The 17,136-nt window shown below is 53.3% G+C and overlaps 1 protein-coding gene across 1 annotated transcript in view; it reads right to left on the bottom strand.

Annotated features, from left to right (window-relative positions):
• The window catches only part of LOC116953104 (hemicentin-1-like), a 144,700-nt gene that overhangs the window by 32,691 nt on the left and 94,873 nt on the right, over positions 1–17,136 (bottom strand). The window contains exons 52-71 of the mRNA XM_076074757.1: positions 16,322–16,472; positions 15,535–15,747; positions 14,651–14,764; positions 13,651–13,835; positions 13,017–13,113; positions 11,808–11,969; positions 10,193–10,306; positions 9,720–9,931; positions 8,920–9,001; positions 8,154–8,285; positions 7,863–8,012; positions 7,310–7,469; positions 6,775–6,899; positions 5,614–5,797; positions 4,763–4,860; positions 3,621–3,809; positions 2,856–2,996; positions 1,924–2,129; positions 1,432–1,513; positions 465–601 (exon numbers count right to left, since the gene is read on the bottom strand). Of these exons, the coding sequence (XP_075930872.1) occupies positions 465–601; positions 1,432–1,513; positions 1,924–2,129; positions 2,856–2,996; positions 3,621–3,809; positions 4,763–4,860; positions 5,614–5,797; positions 6,775–6,899; positions 7,310–7,469; positions 7,863–8,012; positions 8,154–8,285; positions 8,920–9,001; positions 9,720–9,931; positions 10,193–10,306; positions 11,808–11,969; positions 13,017–13,113; positions 13,651–13,835; positions 14,651–14,764; positions 15,535–15,747; positions 16,322–16,472 (2,934 nt within the window). The remainder of the gene's footprint in view (positions 1–464; positions 602–1,431; positions 1,514–1,923; positions 2,130–2,855; positions 2,997–3,620; positions 3,810–4,762; positions 4,861–5,613; positions 5,798–6,774; positions 6,900–7,309; positions 7,470–7,862; positions 8,013–8,153; positions 8,286–8,919; positions 9,002–9,719; positions 9,932–10,192; positions 10,307–11,807; positions 11,970–13,016; positions 13,114–13,650; positions 13,836–14,650; positions 14,765–15,534; positions 15,748–16,321; positions 16,473–17,136) is intronic.

Consider the following 17,136-nt stretch of genomic DNA (forward strand, 5'->3'; position numbering starts at 1 on the left):
GATGCCTATTTGTGTTCGTCCTGAACGCATTCTCCTGTTGCGATGGGCGTCCCGCAATTCATGGAAAGTGTCGCATTTGAAGGTGCCCTGTCACCCAGTAGTAGAATGATCATGGCGGACGACCATGATTATTATTCGTAATAGAGATTTTTGGGTTAGATCACGTAAATATAAATGTGTCGCTAAACCCGCCACTACCAGACACAGCCAATAAGTAAGGTTTGTCGCATAAACAAAACATGCCAATGTGTTACTAGTTCACCTCACCGTTGTGTTGTGAGAGTAAACCCACAACATTTACAATTCGAGTACGATTATTATTATTATATGCGTGGGGATTTCTACGAGCGCTCTGATGCCTGCCGCTGCCTGGGCCAGGATCCCAGGCCAGGATCTCAGACCAGGATCCCAGGCCAAGAGGCCAGGCCAGGATCCCAGGCCAGGAGCCCAGGCAGTGTCCAGACCTGCAGGGGTTCATCGTCCTTGAGCCAGGCGAGCGTGGGTGGGGGCGACGCGTCCGACCGGCACTCGAGCGACACCTGCCCGCCGCGCGTCACGCTCACGTCCTGCAACTCCACGCTGCCCGCAATGTTGGGGGGCACTGCAACGAAGGGAGGGAGCGGAGGGACAGGTTCGACCCCCCTCCCCCGGTTCTCACAGCAGACTCCTACCTTGGAACGCTCGGGGGCTCTGTCGCAGGGATCGCCGGTGGTGTGCATGTGGATTTGATTCCCTTTCGTAGACTCAACCTGACCCTTTTTACGCATTCGAGGTACCATTGCCGTTTCCATAAATGGCCCATCCTGGGCCTCCCCTCCATCATCTTAGTCTTTACTTTTTTATTCGTGATGATTTCGATATTACTTTGGTAATTGTATTCAATAAAACGCAATCGTTTTTGAGTGTCCCTTCCTCTAACCCTGAAACAGCATTGTTGATATCAGTACATTTGCACTACTGGTAACAAAAAAAAACAGAACAAAAAACTTCCGACTGGTTTTGTTGCAGATATAAATGTCTAGAGCAATAATCATACAATGTTTACTTTTTAAACTCAGAATTGAAGGCAGCTGCCATGGTGTGATAGTTTGCACACTGGACTTGTTATCCAGAGGTCACCAGCTTGATTCCATTTCCCAGGGTGGCAGCAGAACAAAAATGGGGAGAATGGCCTGCATTGGAGTCTCCTCCACCAGCCGTGGCGTAAGCAAACAAACAATTACACGGTGCCAACTTTACCCTTGAACAGATGTACTTAGACCACCGTGCCATTTGTAGATTCACACATGCCAATCGGTGCATTCATGAAAATACTTCCACGGGAAACTGTTCCTGACACCTGCATTTCAGAACCGGTAATTGATTCTGCAAAAGGTCTCACCCGGTTTAACCGGTTGTCACTTACGAGCATGGATCGACAGTGCAACTCACCGTGCACTTGGACAAGAAATTCCTTCTCTGTGTCGCCTGCAGGACTGGAGGCCAGGCAGGTATACCGGCCACCATGCTCCACCTGGTTGAGAGTTTGCAAACTCACATTATTGTGGTCATCGCATTCCGATAACAAAGGAAGCAAGATACAAAAAGTATTAAATGCGAACAGAAGGCTGGCTTTGCATATTGAAACGTACATTGAGAGTGATCTATACTTAAAAAAATAGAACTCCCTTGGAAACAATATATTTAAAGAGCGCATAGAGGCTGGAGTGCCTTGCAGGCCTGAATAGCGATATTGGATAGGGAAATAAGAAGTCTGCCACTTAAACTATTGCTGCTGGATAACGTTGATGTGGGAGGACCAATTAACGTGTCCACTGATCTGTCCTCTCAGCATCACCCGACGTCTCTAAAATATGGCGGCATCAGCCCGACCGCCCGTCCGCCCATCCGCCCGCCTGCCTGCCCGCACGCCCGCCCGCTCACCGTGGCGCTGGCGATGCGCAGGGTCTGCCCCCCCGGAAGCACAGTGAGACCCTGCGCATGAGGCAGGGGGCGACCGTCCTTCAGCCACGTGAGGCTAGGTGGGGGGCTGCCTGCGGCCACGCACGTCAGCTCCAAGGAGCCCCCCAGCAGCACGTTGAGCTCCCGCGCCTCCTCCTCCTCCTCCAACCCCTCGATCACCGGCGGCTCTGATGGCAAGAGGAGAAGCAGCTTGTAGGGGGTGGGGGTTCACCGTGAGCCCATTCAAACCGAGTCTCCCCCACGCGACCACAGACAGAGTGACTGTGATGAATTTCGATCAAAACTTTCGTGACTGCAAGGATTCATCTTCTTTGGTTCTTTCGGTAAAGTCACGTAGAATGAGAATAAAATAATAAATTAATAAAATAAAATAACACAATAAAATTCTCACGACGTTTCGGCCACAACACAAGTGGCCTTCTTCAGGTGAAAGGAGCAGACCTGTTGGGACGACAGAGCTTCAATGAACGTTGTTAAGATTTGTAGCGTCTTTTAAGCTGGTTTAGAGCTTAATAGGTGGGGGCGGTCCAAACATGTATAGGTAAAAAAAAAAGCTTCCGACATTTCTAATAAGAATAATAATAACACATTCACTCTCTCTATTTTCTCCATTAAGTAAAATACCAATTTCGGGGTCTCAAGAGGGGGATGATCACTCCCGTGTGTGTGCGAGTGAGTGAGTGGTGCATCGGCCAGTCATCTTGGTCAACCCATGGCACCTGGGCCTGTCCAGTGACCTCCTGCCAGTGGGCGTTGGACACTTCACGTGCCCTTAAAGTGAACGTAGCCTGGCACAAGCGCCGCGGTGACGTCACCGCCACTTAGTGACGAATGGCGGTCGCTGTTGTTCGTTGTTTGAGCGAGTGAGTGGGCGAGCTGCGAGAAGGCCTCACCCTGCACGGTGAGGAGGAAGTGCTTGCTGGTCTGTCCGGCCGCATTCACGGCCACGCAGCTGTACACTCCGGCGTCCGTGGGCGAGGCGTTCGCGATCTGCACCAGCAGGCCCTCTTCACTAGGAAAGGCCGAGGTCTCGGCTGCAATTACAGAAACGACCGTCGTGGTTCAAGACTCTCATCGTGATGAAACATTCCATTTAAATGGCTTCAGGTTTTTGTTTAATCTCTGAAAGGAAATAACGTTTGGTTAAAATTTGATTGCGCTATTCTGCCATGAAAGGGAACTATTTCCGCCATGGAATTACACACGCACACCTATCGCTCTTCACGGAACCAATTTTGAGATCACACAGAAGGGGCTAGCACTTTCCCATCCACTCAGCTACAGAGAATAATGGTCATTGCGTCGCAGCGAAATTTGTCTGGTTACTTCTGAGGGACGGAATTCAGATAACTTGTTTGGAGAACCCAATTTTACTTAACAACGTTTTTGTGTGCAGTCATTGTTGATCACACAAGACTGCCTAGATGTGAACCCAGACCTCAGCAGTCGCAGGGTTCAGTGCTCTCACTCGAGCCACCTCAAAAATGAAGGGTGCCCTTGAATCAAAGAACCGTGTCAATTCACGGGGGCGAATGATCACATTCCCTAACGACAACAGCGCTAAGGTTTCTCACCCTGTGCTTGTGCACGAGTGAGCTATCTCTTCCCTCAGTCTGGCCGTGCCCTTGCGGCAGGGGCGCGGGTGCAACCGTACGTACGCTTCGCGGGCGCCGACATGACGCCGCCGCCGCCGCCGCCACCACCGGGCGGGTAGAGCTGCCGGCCCTCGTGCAGCCAGGTGAGCATCGGCGGCGGAGAGCCGGTGGCCTCGCATGCCAGCGTGACGGACGCGCCGGCCAGCACCTGCAGCTCCTCCGTGTCTCCCGCGCCCTCCAGCAGAGGGGGCACTGGGCAAAGGGGGAGGCACGCGCTTGGCTGAGGACCGCTCTCTGGTGGCGCTCTGCCCCCTGTGTTGGCAGTGCCAGGGTGAGATGACGCACGCCAACGAGGATCCTATTGAGCGTGCCCCGCGCGGCATTGATTGTTGCGAACGACGTATCTGACTCACTAAACGGGAATCGTTTTTTTGTTTTAAATGCCACAGTGCCTAATATAAAAAAATGATATTCCTTGTATGAATTAATTAAAATATATATTTTTTTCAAACATAGCTTTTAGCTACTTTCTAATCGTCGCACCCGGACAGCGTGCGCATCGTCACGCCAGTGAAAGTGCAGTATCAGACGCTAGGCGACAGCGGAGAGTTATACTCTTTGGTTTTATTCGGTAAAGTCACGTAGATAAAAAAACAAAATAAAATAAAATAATTAAATCACGACTTTTCGGAGGCAACACAAGCTTCCGTCTTCAGGTGGAAAAGTCAACGCAGAATACCTGTGTTAGGAGCACAGTTCAGAGACGACCTTGGATTATATACAGGTTAGGGGAGGGGGGAGGAGTCAGTAAGGGGGCACGGGTAGGTGGGAGCGCTGGGCTAAGCAGCCTTTTGATAGAATGCTGTGGGTAACACCCACTTCTCAAAGCTCACATCAAAGGGCCCCCCGATGTGGACTCACATCAAAGGGTCCCCCGTGTGAGCTCACATCAAAGGGCTCACATCAAAGGGCCCCTCGATGTGAGCCCACATCAAAGGGTCCCCCGGTGCGAGCTCACATCAAAGGGCTCACATCAAAGCGGATAGGTAGGTGGAGATAGATGGGGTGGGGATAGAGAGAAGGACGGAAATGAGGCCACGTGGTTGATGCTGTTTTGACGAACCCTCACGACGCCCCATTTTCCCTTTGGCCCGGCTTCTGTAGATTACAACTCTGGTGGTGAGCATGGGGCACTTGTTGCTCACCTTGTACCCGGAGGGTGAATTCTCTCTGGGTGATGCCGGCACGGTTGGAGGCCACGCACGTGTACGTGCCACTGTCCGACGCCTGCACTCGGGCGATCCTGCGCACGTTGTGGTCACGCCACGCAAGACGGGCATTAAGAATGCTGACGTGGGGTTTTGCCCGAATTTTAAAGCTGGTTATTTTTGTTTATGTATTTGGCCTACTTGCTCCTCCTTACCACTCATTTTTTGGGGGCATGTATTTGAATTACTTGTGGCTTCTAGTGGTTTGAGAGCCTTCATGTTTTCTGGGCATCTTTATTAAAATGCTCTTCAATATTCACAGAATTTTTTTTATTACAATCACTGTGAGGGAACAAAGATCTTTCCATCTGGGAATTTCCTCAGGAGAAACCATCTTTTCGGAAATTATTCCTTGAAGTGGGCCTTCTTTCCCGAAGGCCTGTTGGTTGAAATGGCAAGATCTGATTTTTTGGCCGGGCCACCATACACACAATCTGGGACAAATTTGCATTGTTGACTACCTGGACATATCCAAACAAATAAAATAGTCGCATTTCACGAGCATTTAACACACCGATTATTATTATTGCTCTGGCTCATCAGTGAGTTGAAGAACAAGCCTCACAGCCAGATATTTGCAACCAGATAGGATGCTTCATTTTACACTGTCACACATCATCGAGACAAGGTCCAGGAAGTTAAAATAGCTTCCTTTAAAAAAAATACTTCCTGGATATATTTACAACTATGATCGCGCTCTTTGTTGCTGGCCTCTGGACCTGTGCTCAGCAACTTTGTAAAAACAATTTAAAAAAAACTTTCAGAGGCCCAGAAAGCCTGGTGCTCACCTGAGCACCTGCCCGGCAGAGAGCAGCATTGTGTGGGCAGACAGCGGCAGGGGCAGCCCGTCCTTCAGCCAGGAAAGCTGGGGGGGCGGTGAGCCAGTGGACATGCACTCCAGGCTCACCGGCCCATCCAGGGGGGCCAAGACCTCCAGGGGCTGGTCCAAGACCCCCTCCACCACTGGTGGAACTGGCATCGACGCACAGACGGACGGACGGACGAGGAGACAATCTCATATTGTCGAACGAGCGCACAAACAATGGTAGGCGAATATTGAATGCAAAAACATCACGTTAAACGCGAGCGTTTCTATATGAGTGGCCTTTTGTAAATCCACTGCTGGATGAGGGCAGTGCAGGGTGTGCGTTTTATTTGAACCATCACCCTGGTCAATGAGGGTTGCTTAAGACGTGGCGAATGCTGCAATGGATTATGCTGCACTGCCCCCTGCTGACAATATTAGGCACGCAGGAACCTATTGACGACCTGGCATGCATTGGTGGTCACCCATCCAGCCTGAACCCTGCTTCGGATCTAGTGAGATCCAGGGTGACTAGAGCAGGCGCATACTGGGTGATTTTGTCGCAGACGACGGAGGCGCAAGCAAATTGAAACGTTCCCCACACGTTATCGTCCAGCAACGTGGCAGAAAATGTCAAAAGAAAATACACTTGTAAAATTTATTTCGTTGCTTTTTGAGTATTATGGCTTCGTGAATAGCAACTTAAAGTGTGAAAGTCACGTAGCAGCTTCAGGTGACGCTGAGTTAATTTCTCCTGCTGTCGCTGTTGCTGCTGCCGCTGTTGCTGCTGCCGAGTCCCTGCTGAATCTGAGACCTTTGCAGTGGCTTGCAAAGCGCCCCACGGTTTTACAATGCGCCCTGTGGTTCGCAAGGCGCGCCGTGTTGTACAAGGCGTTTCTTCGGTTTCACAATGTGCCCTGCGATTTTGGTCGGGTCTCAGCAGTCACATTCCAGGCTCCCTTTGATTGTCCGTTCGTGAATGCGGCGAACCAGCTTTGGCTTGACGACGGGCCGTCCGCATTCGATTGAGCGAAGTGCTTCCCTTGTTGGCAAGGGTTGCCACTGCACCAGGTGGTTTAGCGGTGGCATCCGACGTCTGATGTTTCTCCGCGCACAGAGACCCGGGGGGGGGAGCCGCCCTCACCGTGGACGTGCAGCGTGTAGATTCGCTCCTCCTCTCCGGCCGCGTTGGTCGCCACGCACGTGTACTTCCCGCTGTCCGAGATTTCCACGCTCGCAATGGTCAGCACCGCGTCGTCCTTCGAGATGCTGGGCAGGAGATCGGTGTGCGTTAAAAGCGGCGAGCGCCGCACTTGCCGGACGCCACGCTAAGACCACGTGTTGTGCGTGTGGCGCAGCTGTGCGAGCCGTTGCAATCCGGTCAGATAGAGGAGGGCTCGGCGGACCACTTTACAAGCGTAGTTGTGAAACTGCCGCCCGTTCACTCTCAAGCACAGTTTTTACTTCTTTTCGCAACATCTGTTCGGTCGCAAAACTTTGTCCTCACTAACACAGCGCCTCACGCTCACCCTTACCCGATCCCCTAACCCCCACAAAAACGCTAACCCATAGCAAACATACGTCCGCAGCAGAGAACAAGGAGCGGACGATATACATTTACAGCGGCTCGGCGCTAGCGACCGCCGAGCCGCGCGGCGACCTCCCGGCGCGGTGCTCACCGGATGCGAGCGCCGGCAGCGCCGGCGAGCGGCCGCCCGTCGTGCAGCCAGCGCACGGCCGGGCTGGGCTGCCCGGAGGCCGAGCACCGTAGCGGCACGTCCTCTCCGACCACCACGTTCACGTCGCTGGGCAGCTCCGAGCCCGAGATCCGGGGCGGCACTTCGCACGCGCAGCGCAAAGTACGGCAAGGGCCTTCGTCATCGCTCTGTCTCGGTCAACCGAGTAATTGTCGGCATTCGCAATGGGGTAATTTACAGGTGGCTTCTCGTAATTGGAATGTTTGGCCCATTCTAGTTCTGTTTTTTAAATTCATTTTTTATTTTTTATCGGTGAGGGAGGAAACAATAGAACGCCGAGGAAAGCCATTTAGAACGGGGGGATCATACCGACTCCGCACAGACAGGCACCCCAGTCGGGAATAGAACCAATGTGCTTTTGTTGTGCGAGGCACCGGCACTATCACCGCGCCTTCTCCCTGCCACGCGCAGGTCTTGAGCGTGAACGACCGATCTCGTGTCGCCGTCTTCTTAGGAGCGGGGCCTCTTTGCTTACCCAGCACGGTGAGGGTGTAGCGCTTGCGGGCCTCCCCCTCCGAGTTGGTGGCCACGCAGGAGTAAACGCCCGCGTCCGACACGTGGACTCGCGAGATCTGCAGGCGGCTGCCGCCCGACAGCACCTGTCTCTCCAGCGAGTTTGTGCTTCCTGCGCGGGAGGGTCACGCGCTCGCTCAGCGGCCATCAATGAGAAGCTCATACAAGGAAATGTACAATCATAATAATACAACGCGGATTTATTTATAAAAACGAAAGAAAAAAATATGGATTGATCCGTCAGGGCCCTTACCAATAGAGAAGCCATTTCGTTGCCAGGAGACGGCGGGGTGGGGGACGCCGGCGGCGTCACAGCCGAGGATTGTGGGATTTCCCAAAATCTCGGTCACAGACTCCTCCGGGGGGCCTTCGATGCTGGGGGGAACTGAAAACAAAGACGAAGAGCCCCGTGTGGACAATGTGGAAGTGTTGGGAGAGGTCTTGTTAGCAAGCACCTATAAAGGATAGGGGGAGCTCTAGAAAGCCAACAGTAATATGAGCAAGTAATTGCAGGGCTGCACCTTTAGCTATAATTATGCCTTCACCGCCATCTGGAATCTCAATTCAGGAAATCCTCAATGAGTCTCGAGACTGTGAAAAGAGAGCTCTGTTTTTTGGTCTGCCCTAAAACTGAGAGTTCACAAAAAATAACGAATTTATATCGGAGAATAACATCCCAAACGACCCTTCCCCCTTCCCGAGAATAGCAACCACGATGGTAACCCGCGTGTGGACTGGGCAAGGGCCCGAATGGACTGTGAGGAGCTGGAATCAGAGCCGCACGGCTTCTGTAACGTGGGGAGATAGAACCAGACTCCAGGTACTGTTGGTGAGCAGTTGCTGGTCGAAAAGATCCCAATCCCCCCCCCCCCCCCCCATGGTTGTGTTTGTGAGGCAACACGTAACGGGGAAACGGCGCTTCCACGTTCAACAACTCCCCCCACCAACCCCACCACCGAGACTCATGTCCCGTGGTGATTTTGGTGAACAGCCCCGCTGGAGGGGATGGCACTGCCTACCGTTGACGCTGACAATGAAGCCTTGGTCGACTTCGCCCGCCACGTTGGACACCTTGCACACGTAGTGGCCCGAGTGTGACACCTGAAGGTAATCGTCGACATCATCATTATCAACATCATCATCAACATCGTCATCAACATCATCGTCAACATCGTGATAATCATCAATATCATCAACATTATCATCAACAGTCATCATCATGAATATCAATATCATCAACATCATCATCAACATCGTCATCAACATCATCATTAACATCGTCAACATCATCAACATCATCACCAACATCATCATTATTAATATTGTTGTCAGCATCGCCATTGTCATTGCTGCTTCATTGTCATATACAGTCGAGACAATGCCTCACAGAAATATACAGCCAGTTAAGGCAGACGAACAGCAAGATACAGACTTATTGTTGTTATTTCTCTTACTACTACGCTTGTAAACCTGAGAAAGCTTCACCCAGCCTCAAGACTCTTTTTCAGGAGGGTCCTGCCAAGTTTTTGATATTTGGGATGACGTCGCTGTTGCTGCTGCTGCTGCTGTGCGTGTGATCCCAATTGAGCAATGTTCAGGTCATAATTTTACATCGGGTTGTTTGACCGATGTCAGTGACATGGTGTACCTTTGTTGAGCCGTGGGAGGAAAGTGCAGGACACGAAAGAAAAGCCCGCGCACGACAGTGCGGGAGATAGAACACGTAAAGCCCACGCAGAAAGGCGCCCCGAGTTGGGAATCAAACCCAGGGCCCTTCCCTTGCCGCCAGAGCGTCAGCACCGCGCTGCGGCCCTCTCACCTGGGCTCGTGCCACCTGCAGCAGCTGCCCGTCCTCCCGCAGGACGACTCCCTCCGAGTCGCCCACGCGGCGCCCGTTGTGGAACCAGGCGACGAGGGGCGGCGGCGACGCCTCGGCGGCGCACTCCAGCGCCAGGGGCTGCCCCGCGCGGACGCTCGTCACGGCCGGCGCGGGGCCCCCCGCTCCGCCCGAGTTGCGGATGCTGGGCGGCACTGGGGACGCAGAGGCGAGGGGGCGTCAGCATGCAGCCTCGACACGTGGCATTGACAAGGCGTAGCTTGAACACGTACCGTCCACACGTACCGTTCACACGTACCGTCGACACGTAGCATTTTGCAGCCAACGTTACGATCCGTTTTTTGAGTTTTTAGTGATGCCACAGAACGATCCGCACGGCACTGAATCAGAATATTTATTGAAACTAAGGGAATCCGGTGAGCTGTAAAGCTCTTTTCTCACAGATGTCCACTGACCGTGCACGCTCAGCCGGGTGTCCTTCTCGTGGCGGCCGGCCGCGTTGGAGGCGACGCAGGTGAACCTCCCGCTGTCCGACAGTTTGACACGCGGGATCTGCAGCACGCGGCCTCCTGACAGCGTGACGGGACAGGGTCAGCGTTAGCCTAGGGGTTAGCCTAGGGGTTAGCTTAGGGGTTAACCTAGGGGATAGTCTAGGGGTTAGCCTAGGGGTTAGCCTAGGGGTTAGCCTAGGGGTTAGCATAGGGGTTAGCATAGGGGTTAGCATAGGGGTTAGCCTAGGGGTTAGCCTAGGGGATAGCCTCGGGGTTAGCATTGAGGTTAGCCTAGGAGTTAACCTAGGTGTTAACCTAGGGGATAGCCTAGGGGTTAGCATAGCGGTTAGCCTAGGGGTTAACCTGGGTGTTAACCTAGGTGTTAGCCTAGGGATTAGCCTAGGGGTTGACATAGGGGTTAACCTAGATGTTAGCCTAGGGGTTATAGCCTAGGGGAAAGCCTAGGGGTTAACATTGGGGTTAGCCTAGGGGTTAACCGAGGTGTTAACCTAGGTGTTAGCCTAGGGGTTAGCCTAGGGGTTAGCCTAGGTCTTAACCTAGATGTTAGCCTAGGGGTTAGCCTAGGGATTAGCCTAGGGGTTGACATAGGGGTTAACCTAGATGTTAGCCTAGGAGTTAGCCTAGGGGTTAGCATAGGGGTTAGCATAGGGGTTAGCCTAGAGGTTAGTCTAGGCATTAGCCTAGGGGTTAACAAAGAGGTTAACATAGGGGTTAGCCTAGGAGGTAGCATAGGGGCTAGCATCGGGGCTAACCTAAGGCAGTGGTTCCCAAAATTTGGTCCTCAGGCCACTGGCCGTCCACAATGCCGTGGGAGATGGTCCAGGGAACTGGTTGCAGAAACAGCGAGACCTATTTTATGATTCACAACACCGACGATTTGGTCGAGGCCACTTCACGATCTGGCCAAATTCGTGTTGTGCAACTGAATGCCACCCGACACAGCCAAACAAATGTAACGTCGCATGCGCTGCGCTTGACGTGAAAATGAAGTTCACAATATTTGTGAAGAGGAACCCCCTCCAAGCTCTACGTTCCTCGACATATCAAGGTGTTATCGGTCTGTTGATGAGTTAAGTTTTTACACGTAGGCTTTCACAAACAATAGTTACGTGACAAACCTTCCTAAGTGGCTGTGTCGGGTGGTGGCGAGTTTAATGACACATTTACATTTACGCGATCTAACCCAAAAAAAAAAACCTCTATTATTGAAAATTAAAAAGGGTTTAGATGGTGAGAGGAAAGCAGAGCACCAGGATAAAAACTCACGTGTGTGGGGGGTGCAACACACTGTCCCGTACAGATGGCATGAATACATGGAGTCCACATTTGCTGTGCCACCCTGACAAGCCAGGGTACGACACCTCTACCGATGCCCGCACGAAGGGACTTCCTCAACATTTGCTCCCACGATCCACCAACCCCTCGTCGCCTCCGCAAGTTCCGGATTACAGGGCCGCGGGGAGCATAGCACCCACAGGCAAGTCCACGCGGCCGGCCACCGTGCCCTGGCGATCGCCCACCCGCCCGCCCGCCCGCCCGCCCGCCCCCTGCCACGCACCGGGCGCGATGAAGATGGCTCGCGATGGCTGCACGGGAACTCCGTCCTTGAGCCAGGCGAGGGCGGGCGGCGGGAATCCGGATGCGTTGCAAACGAGCGACGCCGAGTTGTTGACCACGACGCCCACCTGAGCCGGGCTGGGGCCCTCCACGAACGGAGGCACTGAGCAGCGATGCGGTGACACGGAGGGTGGGCTCAAGGCTCCGGGGCTTCCGCGAGCAGCAGTAGCATCATCAGCAGCAGCAGCAGTAGCATCATCGGCAGTAGCAGCATCATCATCAGCAGCATCATCATCGGCAGTAGTAGCATCATCAGCAGAAGCAGCAGTAGCATCATCAGCAGTAGCAGCATCATCAGTAGAAGTAGCATCATCATCATCATCAGCAGCAGCAGTAGCATCATCATCAGCATCAGTAGCGACAGTAGCAGCAACATCATCAGCAGCAGTAGCATCATCATCATCATCAGCAGCAGCAGCAGAAGCAACATCATCAGCAGCAGTAACATCATCATCAGCAATAGTAGTAGCATCATCAGCAGCCGTAGCAGTACCATCATCATCAGCAGTAGTAACATCATCAGCATCAGCAGAAGCAGCAGCATCATCAGCAGCAGCATCATCAGCATTAGCAGCAGTAGCAGCAGCATCATCATCCAGCAGTAGCATCATCATCATCAGCAATAGTTGCATCATCAGCAGCAGTAGTAGCATCATCATCAGCAGCATCAGCAGCAGTAGCATCAGAAGCAGCATCATCATCAGCAGCAGCAGTAGGATCATCAACAGCAGCCGCATTAACAGCTTCCTACATCATCATCAATAGCATCAGCACATCGCCAGTTGTGATCACCATAATAACAGAAGTAGAACCCACAAAAAAAGAAACACAAACATTAAATGCCATGTCTAATTAAAGCCACACCATACAAAAACCAATACATGTGAAAGTGTGTTTTTGTTATCTTTATATTTACATATTTTCAGTTGAATTCATAAACAACCAGTACTCGACTGTTACCAGTTCAAATCCAGCCTGGGGATTGCGGGAATGTCAACAGTGGTTGTCCTATGGATAGACTCGCCCCACTGCCCTCCGCCCCCACTAAACAAACATGGAATTTCCTCCGGTGGCTCAGGGGTTGCGAGCGGGAGATGAACCCCAACGGCTCAGCCGCTCATTTGAGTTAGCGGACGCCGGGGGAACTCACGGTGCACGTTGAGGTTGAAGAGCTTCTCGGCTCGCCCCACCGAGTTCTCGGCCACGCAGGAGTAGCGGCCCGCGTCGCCCACCTGCACCGGGTGAATCTAGGGCAGCGACAGCAAGCACAGGGTGGCACGGTCACCGCACGCACGCCGCTAAAGCCTCCGGAGAGCAAGGCAACGGGACCCTAGCTGCTTTCTCTCCGGAGAAGGTCACAGCCGCCGCGTATGGGTTACAGGACGCTGGCCCTTTCGTCGTCACAGTCCTCAAAGGCAGAAAGCAGGAGAACAGGAGACCGGTCATCAGCACCACGGCGGCCACCCACTTTGTCACCCCAGTGCCGATGTTTATGCCTCGCTCCGGGCGCTCGTTCTCACTCGCGGCACCGGTTCAGACATCGCTCGCCGTTCACGTCAGCCATGGCCGCGAACCGACTCGGTCCACCGGATTAGGTCGGTCGGCGCGCTGACCGCTGCTTCACGACGACAACAACGGCGGCGGCAGCCGCCGCCATTCGCCACTGCGCTGCGGTGACGTCACCCCGGCGCTTGCGCCAGGCTAGGTGCGCACAGACAAACGAACGCGCATGTACGAGGCGCATTCTCGCGAGCCGACGAGGCGGGCACTACCGCGCGTCTCACCTGCAGGGACGTGAGCTCGGTCAGCGTTCGGCCTCCGCTCTTCGGCAGAGGCCGAGAGTCTCGGAGCCACGACAGGGAGGGCGGCGGCACGCCGTCCGGCACGCACTCGAGCCGCGCCGAGCCGTTCACCGTCACCGTCACGTCCACCGGGAGGCCTCCCGAGCCCCCCGCGATCGTGGGCCAGACTGCGTCCATAGGATGGGGAGAATCCGATTGTAGAACGGCCGGTGAATTTTCTGAGCTGGTTTTGTTTAGAGGCAGTGCTCGACTTACGAACACCCGTACTTACGAACCAGCTTTCGTGAAATATATTTTTTTAAATTTACATTGTATTAAATCACGAAATCTCACTTGCAAATTGTACCACGGCACTATTTTGTTCAGCTGAGCGATCCTCCGCAAGATGTAAATGAGTCAGCCTTGTGCTGGGAGTGAGATGTTTGTGAGTGTGTGTGTGTCGGTATTTCAATATAAAGTACATTGCTGTGTTCCGACTTACCAACCGTTCTAATGACGAACAAGCCTCAGGAACGAATTGTGTTCGTAAGTCGATGACTGACCTATTGAGCTCATTATGGAGAGTCTCCTGTGAAGTGCACTGGTTACCAAGGCCATGGGGGTGACGATGGTGATGAAGGTAAAGATAAAAGTAATAATGATGATGGGGATCAAAATAAGTAATGATAGTGGTGGTGATGATAATAGAGATGATCATGATGATGATCATGATGACGGTCATAACGGTGAAAACCATCACGCGAATGATAATGATGATGATTATGATGGTGGTGGCGGTAATCATGTTGATCGTAACAGTAATGGCGATGGTGATCGTGATAACACGTGTTGATAACGACAACAATGATGGTGGAGATGATGGAGATGCGAGTAATGATCTTGACATTGTTTTAGACTTTCGATGATGATCAAAAAACGTTGCGATGATGTTGGCGTCGACAGTAATAACGACGGTGGGAATGGCGATCGTTCCTGTACTCACTGAGGACATGCAGGTCGTAGTGTATGGAGTCCTCCCCGGCCTCGTTCACGGCCACACACGTGTACCTCCCAGAATCCTCTGCTTTCACCATCATGATCTGCAGCATGTGACCTCCTGGCCAATCAGAGCAAAACATGTCAGAGATGGCGTCCGGAAGATGACGTTCCAGAACAACCTTTGGAATTCCCTTCACAGCCTCGTTCTCCACGCTCAGAGCACGTGTGTGATATGTCCTGAAAAGAGTGTCCATAGGTTGTAACTGAAACTAAACTCTTTAATTCTCAAGGGCGGAAAAGTCCAAATGGAAAAAAACAACGTGGGTTTTTTGTGTGTGTGTGCAGCCATTGCGGTTTGCCACCAGTCCCAGTCTTTCCAGGATCATCCTCGATTTGACGAAGCTATCGTGGGAAACCTGAAACTTACTTTTCTCTCAGGGCCCCACGGTGCATAGTGCAGTATTGCCGTGGCTGTGCAGAAGAGCCATTGCCCCGAACATCACCGATATATATACTTGTGTCTCCTTATTTCAGGGCCACAGTCTTATTGACAAATGTGTTTTTGGTTTAATGATGGGTGGCTTTATTGCGAATTCGAAAACCCAGGATCGGGGGGCTGTGCCGGCTGGGTTTCTCCAACACAAAGACAAAGATCCTCCATATAGCGAGCACCTATGAAGGCCGGCACGGCACACGAGGGGGTGAGTGGCCAACACCACTCCCGGTCGCCTTTGTCTTCCCAGTGGCGATGTTTACTACACACCGCACCAGGTACTCATTTGAGGCTGAGTCGACCTAGGGGAGGCCCAGGACCGGTTCAGACAATCGTCACCGGCGTTGCCCGTGAGCGAGAACCGAACCGGGAGTCTCCCGCTTTGCCACCCTTACCTGGGTGGATCATGAGGCGGGCGGTGGGGGCGAGGGGGCGGCCGTCCTTGAGCCACGTGAGCGTGGGGGGCGGCACGGCGTTGGTCTCGCACGGCAGGGACAGCTGGCCGTCCTGCACGACCGTGCGCGTCTCCGAGCCACCCTCCCACACCAGCGTGGGGCCCTCCTCCTGGGCCTCGCTCCACTCGTACCAGCGCTGGAGGCTCGGGGGCACTGCGGGGGGCGGCGTGCCAGGACGGGGTGGGGGGGCGAGAGGCAACGCGCCGCCGTTTCGTCGTCGTCGCTGTGGTGGCGGGAAGGCGACGCGGCAGCCCAGGGGCGCCGCGTTCGCGGTCTTGGTGCAGAGGTTCGCGGTTGGAATCCGGGAGGCCGCCCCGGTTATCACTGCCGGAGTACGAACTCGTACAAAAACTACGCGCTGCCTGCTTCGCAGCGGACGTCCAAGGTCCCCCGATGTTACTTGAAGCGAGTGGCCCACCGTGCGCCGCCATCAAGTTTGCCAATTCGATAAACAGCGCCACAAAATGTACTCAATTTGAGATTACACGTGGCAACATCGCCCCCTCGTGTAGCACCACTGCAGGCTGCGCCAGCTATGAAACACAGCTGGTGCAATTCGAATGGTGCAAACGCCGAATGCGCTCCGCTATTTTATTTCAACGAACTGCTGTTAGCGATTCCTCCACCGCGTGAAAAATTCTGCGCGCGCGCGAAAAAAGTTAAAAAAATCCAGCGGCACGATATAAACTGGACGCGCGACACAGATTTCCCGGGTCGCGACGGGCACCTTGCACGGAGACGAGGAAGTCGAGGTCATCCTGGCCGTAGGCGTTGGAGGCGACGCAGGTGTAGCGGCCGGCGTCAGCGAGGCGAGTGCGAGCGATGCGCAGCGAGCGGCCGCCCTCCGCTATGTCCACGCGCTCGTCCGACTCCAGGGGCTGCGGGAGACACGGGCGGTGCGCGGTGGGGGCATCATCATCCTCAGCAGCGGCAGCAGTGACATCGTCAGCAGCGGGAGTAGCATCATCATCATTAGCAACAGCAGTAACATCGGCAGCAGCAGCAGTAACATCATCATTGTCAGCAGCGGCAGCAGTAAAATCATCATCAGCGGGAGTAGCATCATCATCATTAGCAACAACAGTAACATCATCAGCAGCAGTAACATCATCTTCAGCAGCCTTAGCAGTAACATCATCATCAGCAGCAGCAGCGGTAGTAGCATCATCATCATTAGCAACAGCAGTAGCATCATCATCAGCAGCAGTAGCATCATCATCAGCAGCAATAACATCACCACATGCAGCCTAAGCAGTAACATCATCATCAGCAGCAGTAACATCATCAGCAGCAGTAACATCATCATCGTTAGAAGCGGCAGCAGTAGCATCATCAGCAGCAGCAGTAGCATCATCAGCAGCAGCAGTAACAACATCATCAGCAGCCTAAGCAGTAACATCATCATCAGCAGCAGTAACATCATCAGCAGCAGTAACATCATCATCGTTAGAAGCGGCAGCAGTAGCATCATCAGCAGCAGCAGTAGCATCATCATCAGCAGCAGTAACAACATCATCAGCAGCCTAAGCAGTAACATCATCA

This window comes from Petromyzon marinus, chromosome 50, assembly GCF_048934315.1.
Source record: "Petromyzon marinus isolate PM22_M1 ecotype Great Lakes invasive population chromosome 50, UKy_Petmar_22M1.pri1.0, whole genome shotgun sequence".
Classification (NCBI taxonomy): domain Eukaryota; kingdom Metazoa; phylum Chordata; class Hyperoartia; order Petromyzontiformes; family Petromyzontidae; genus Petromyzon; species Petromyzon marinus.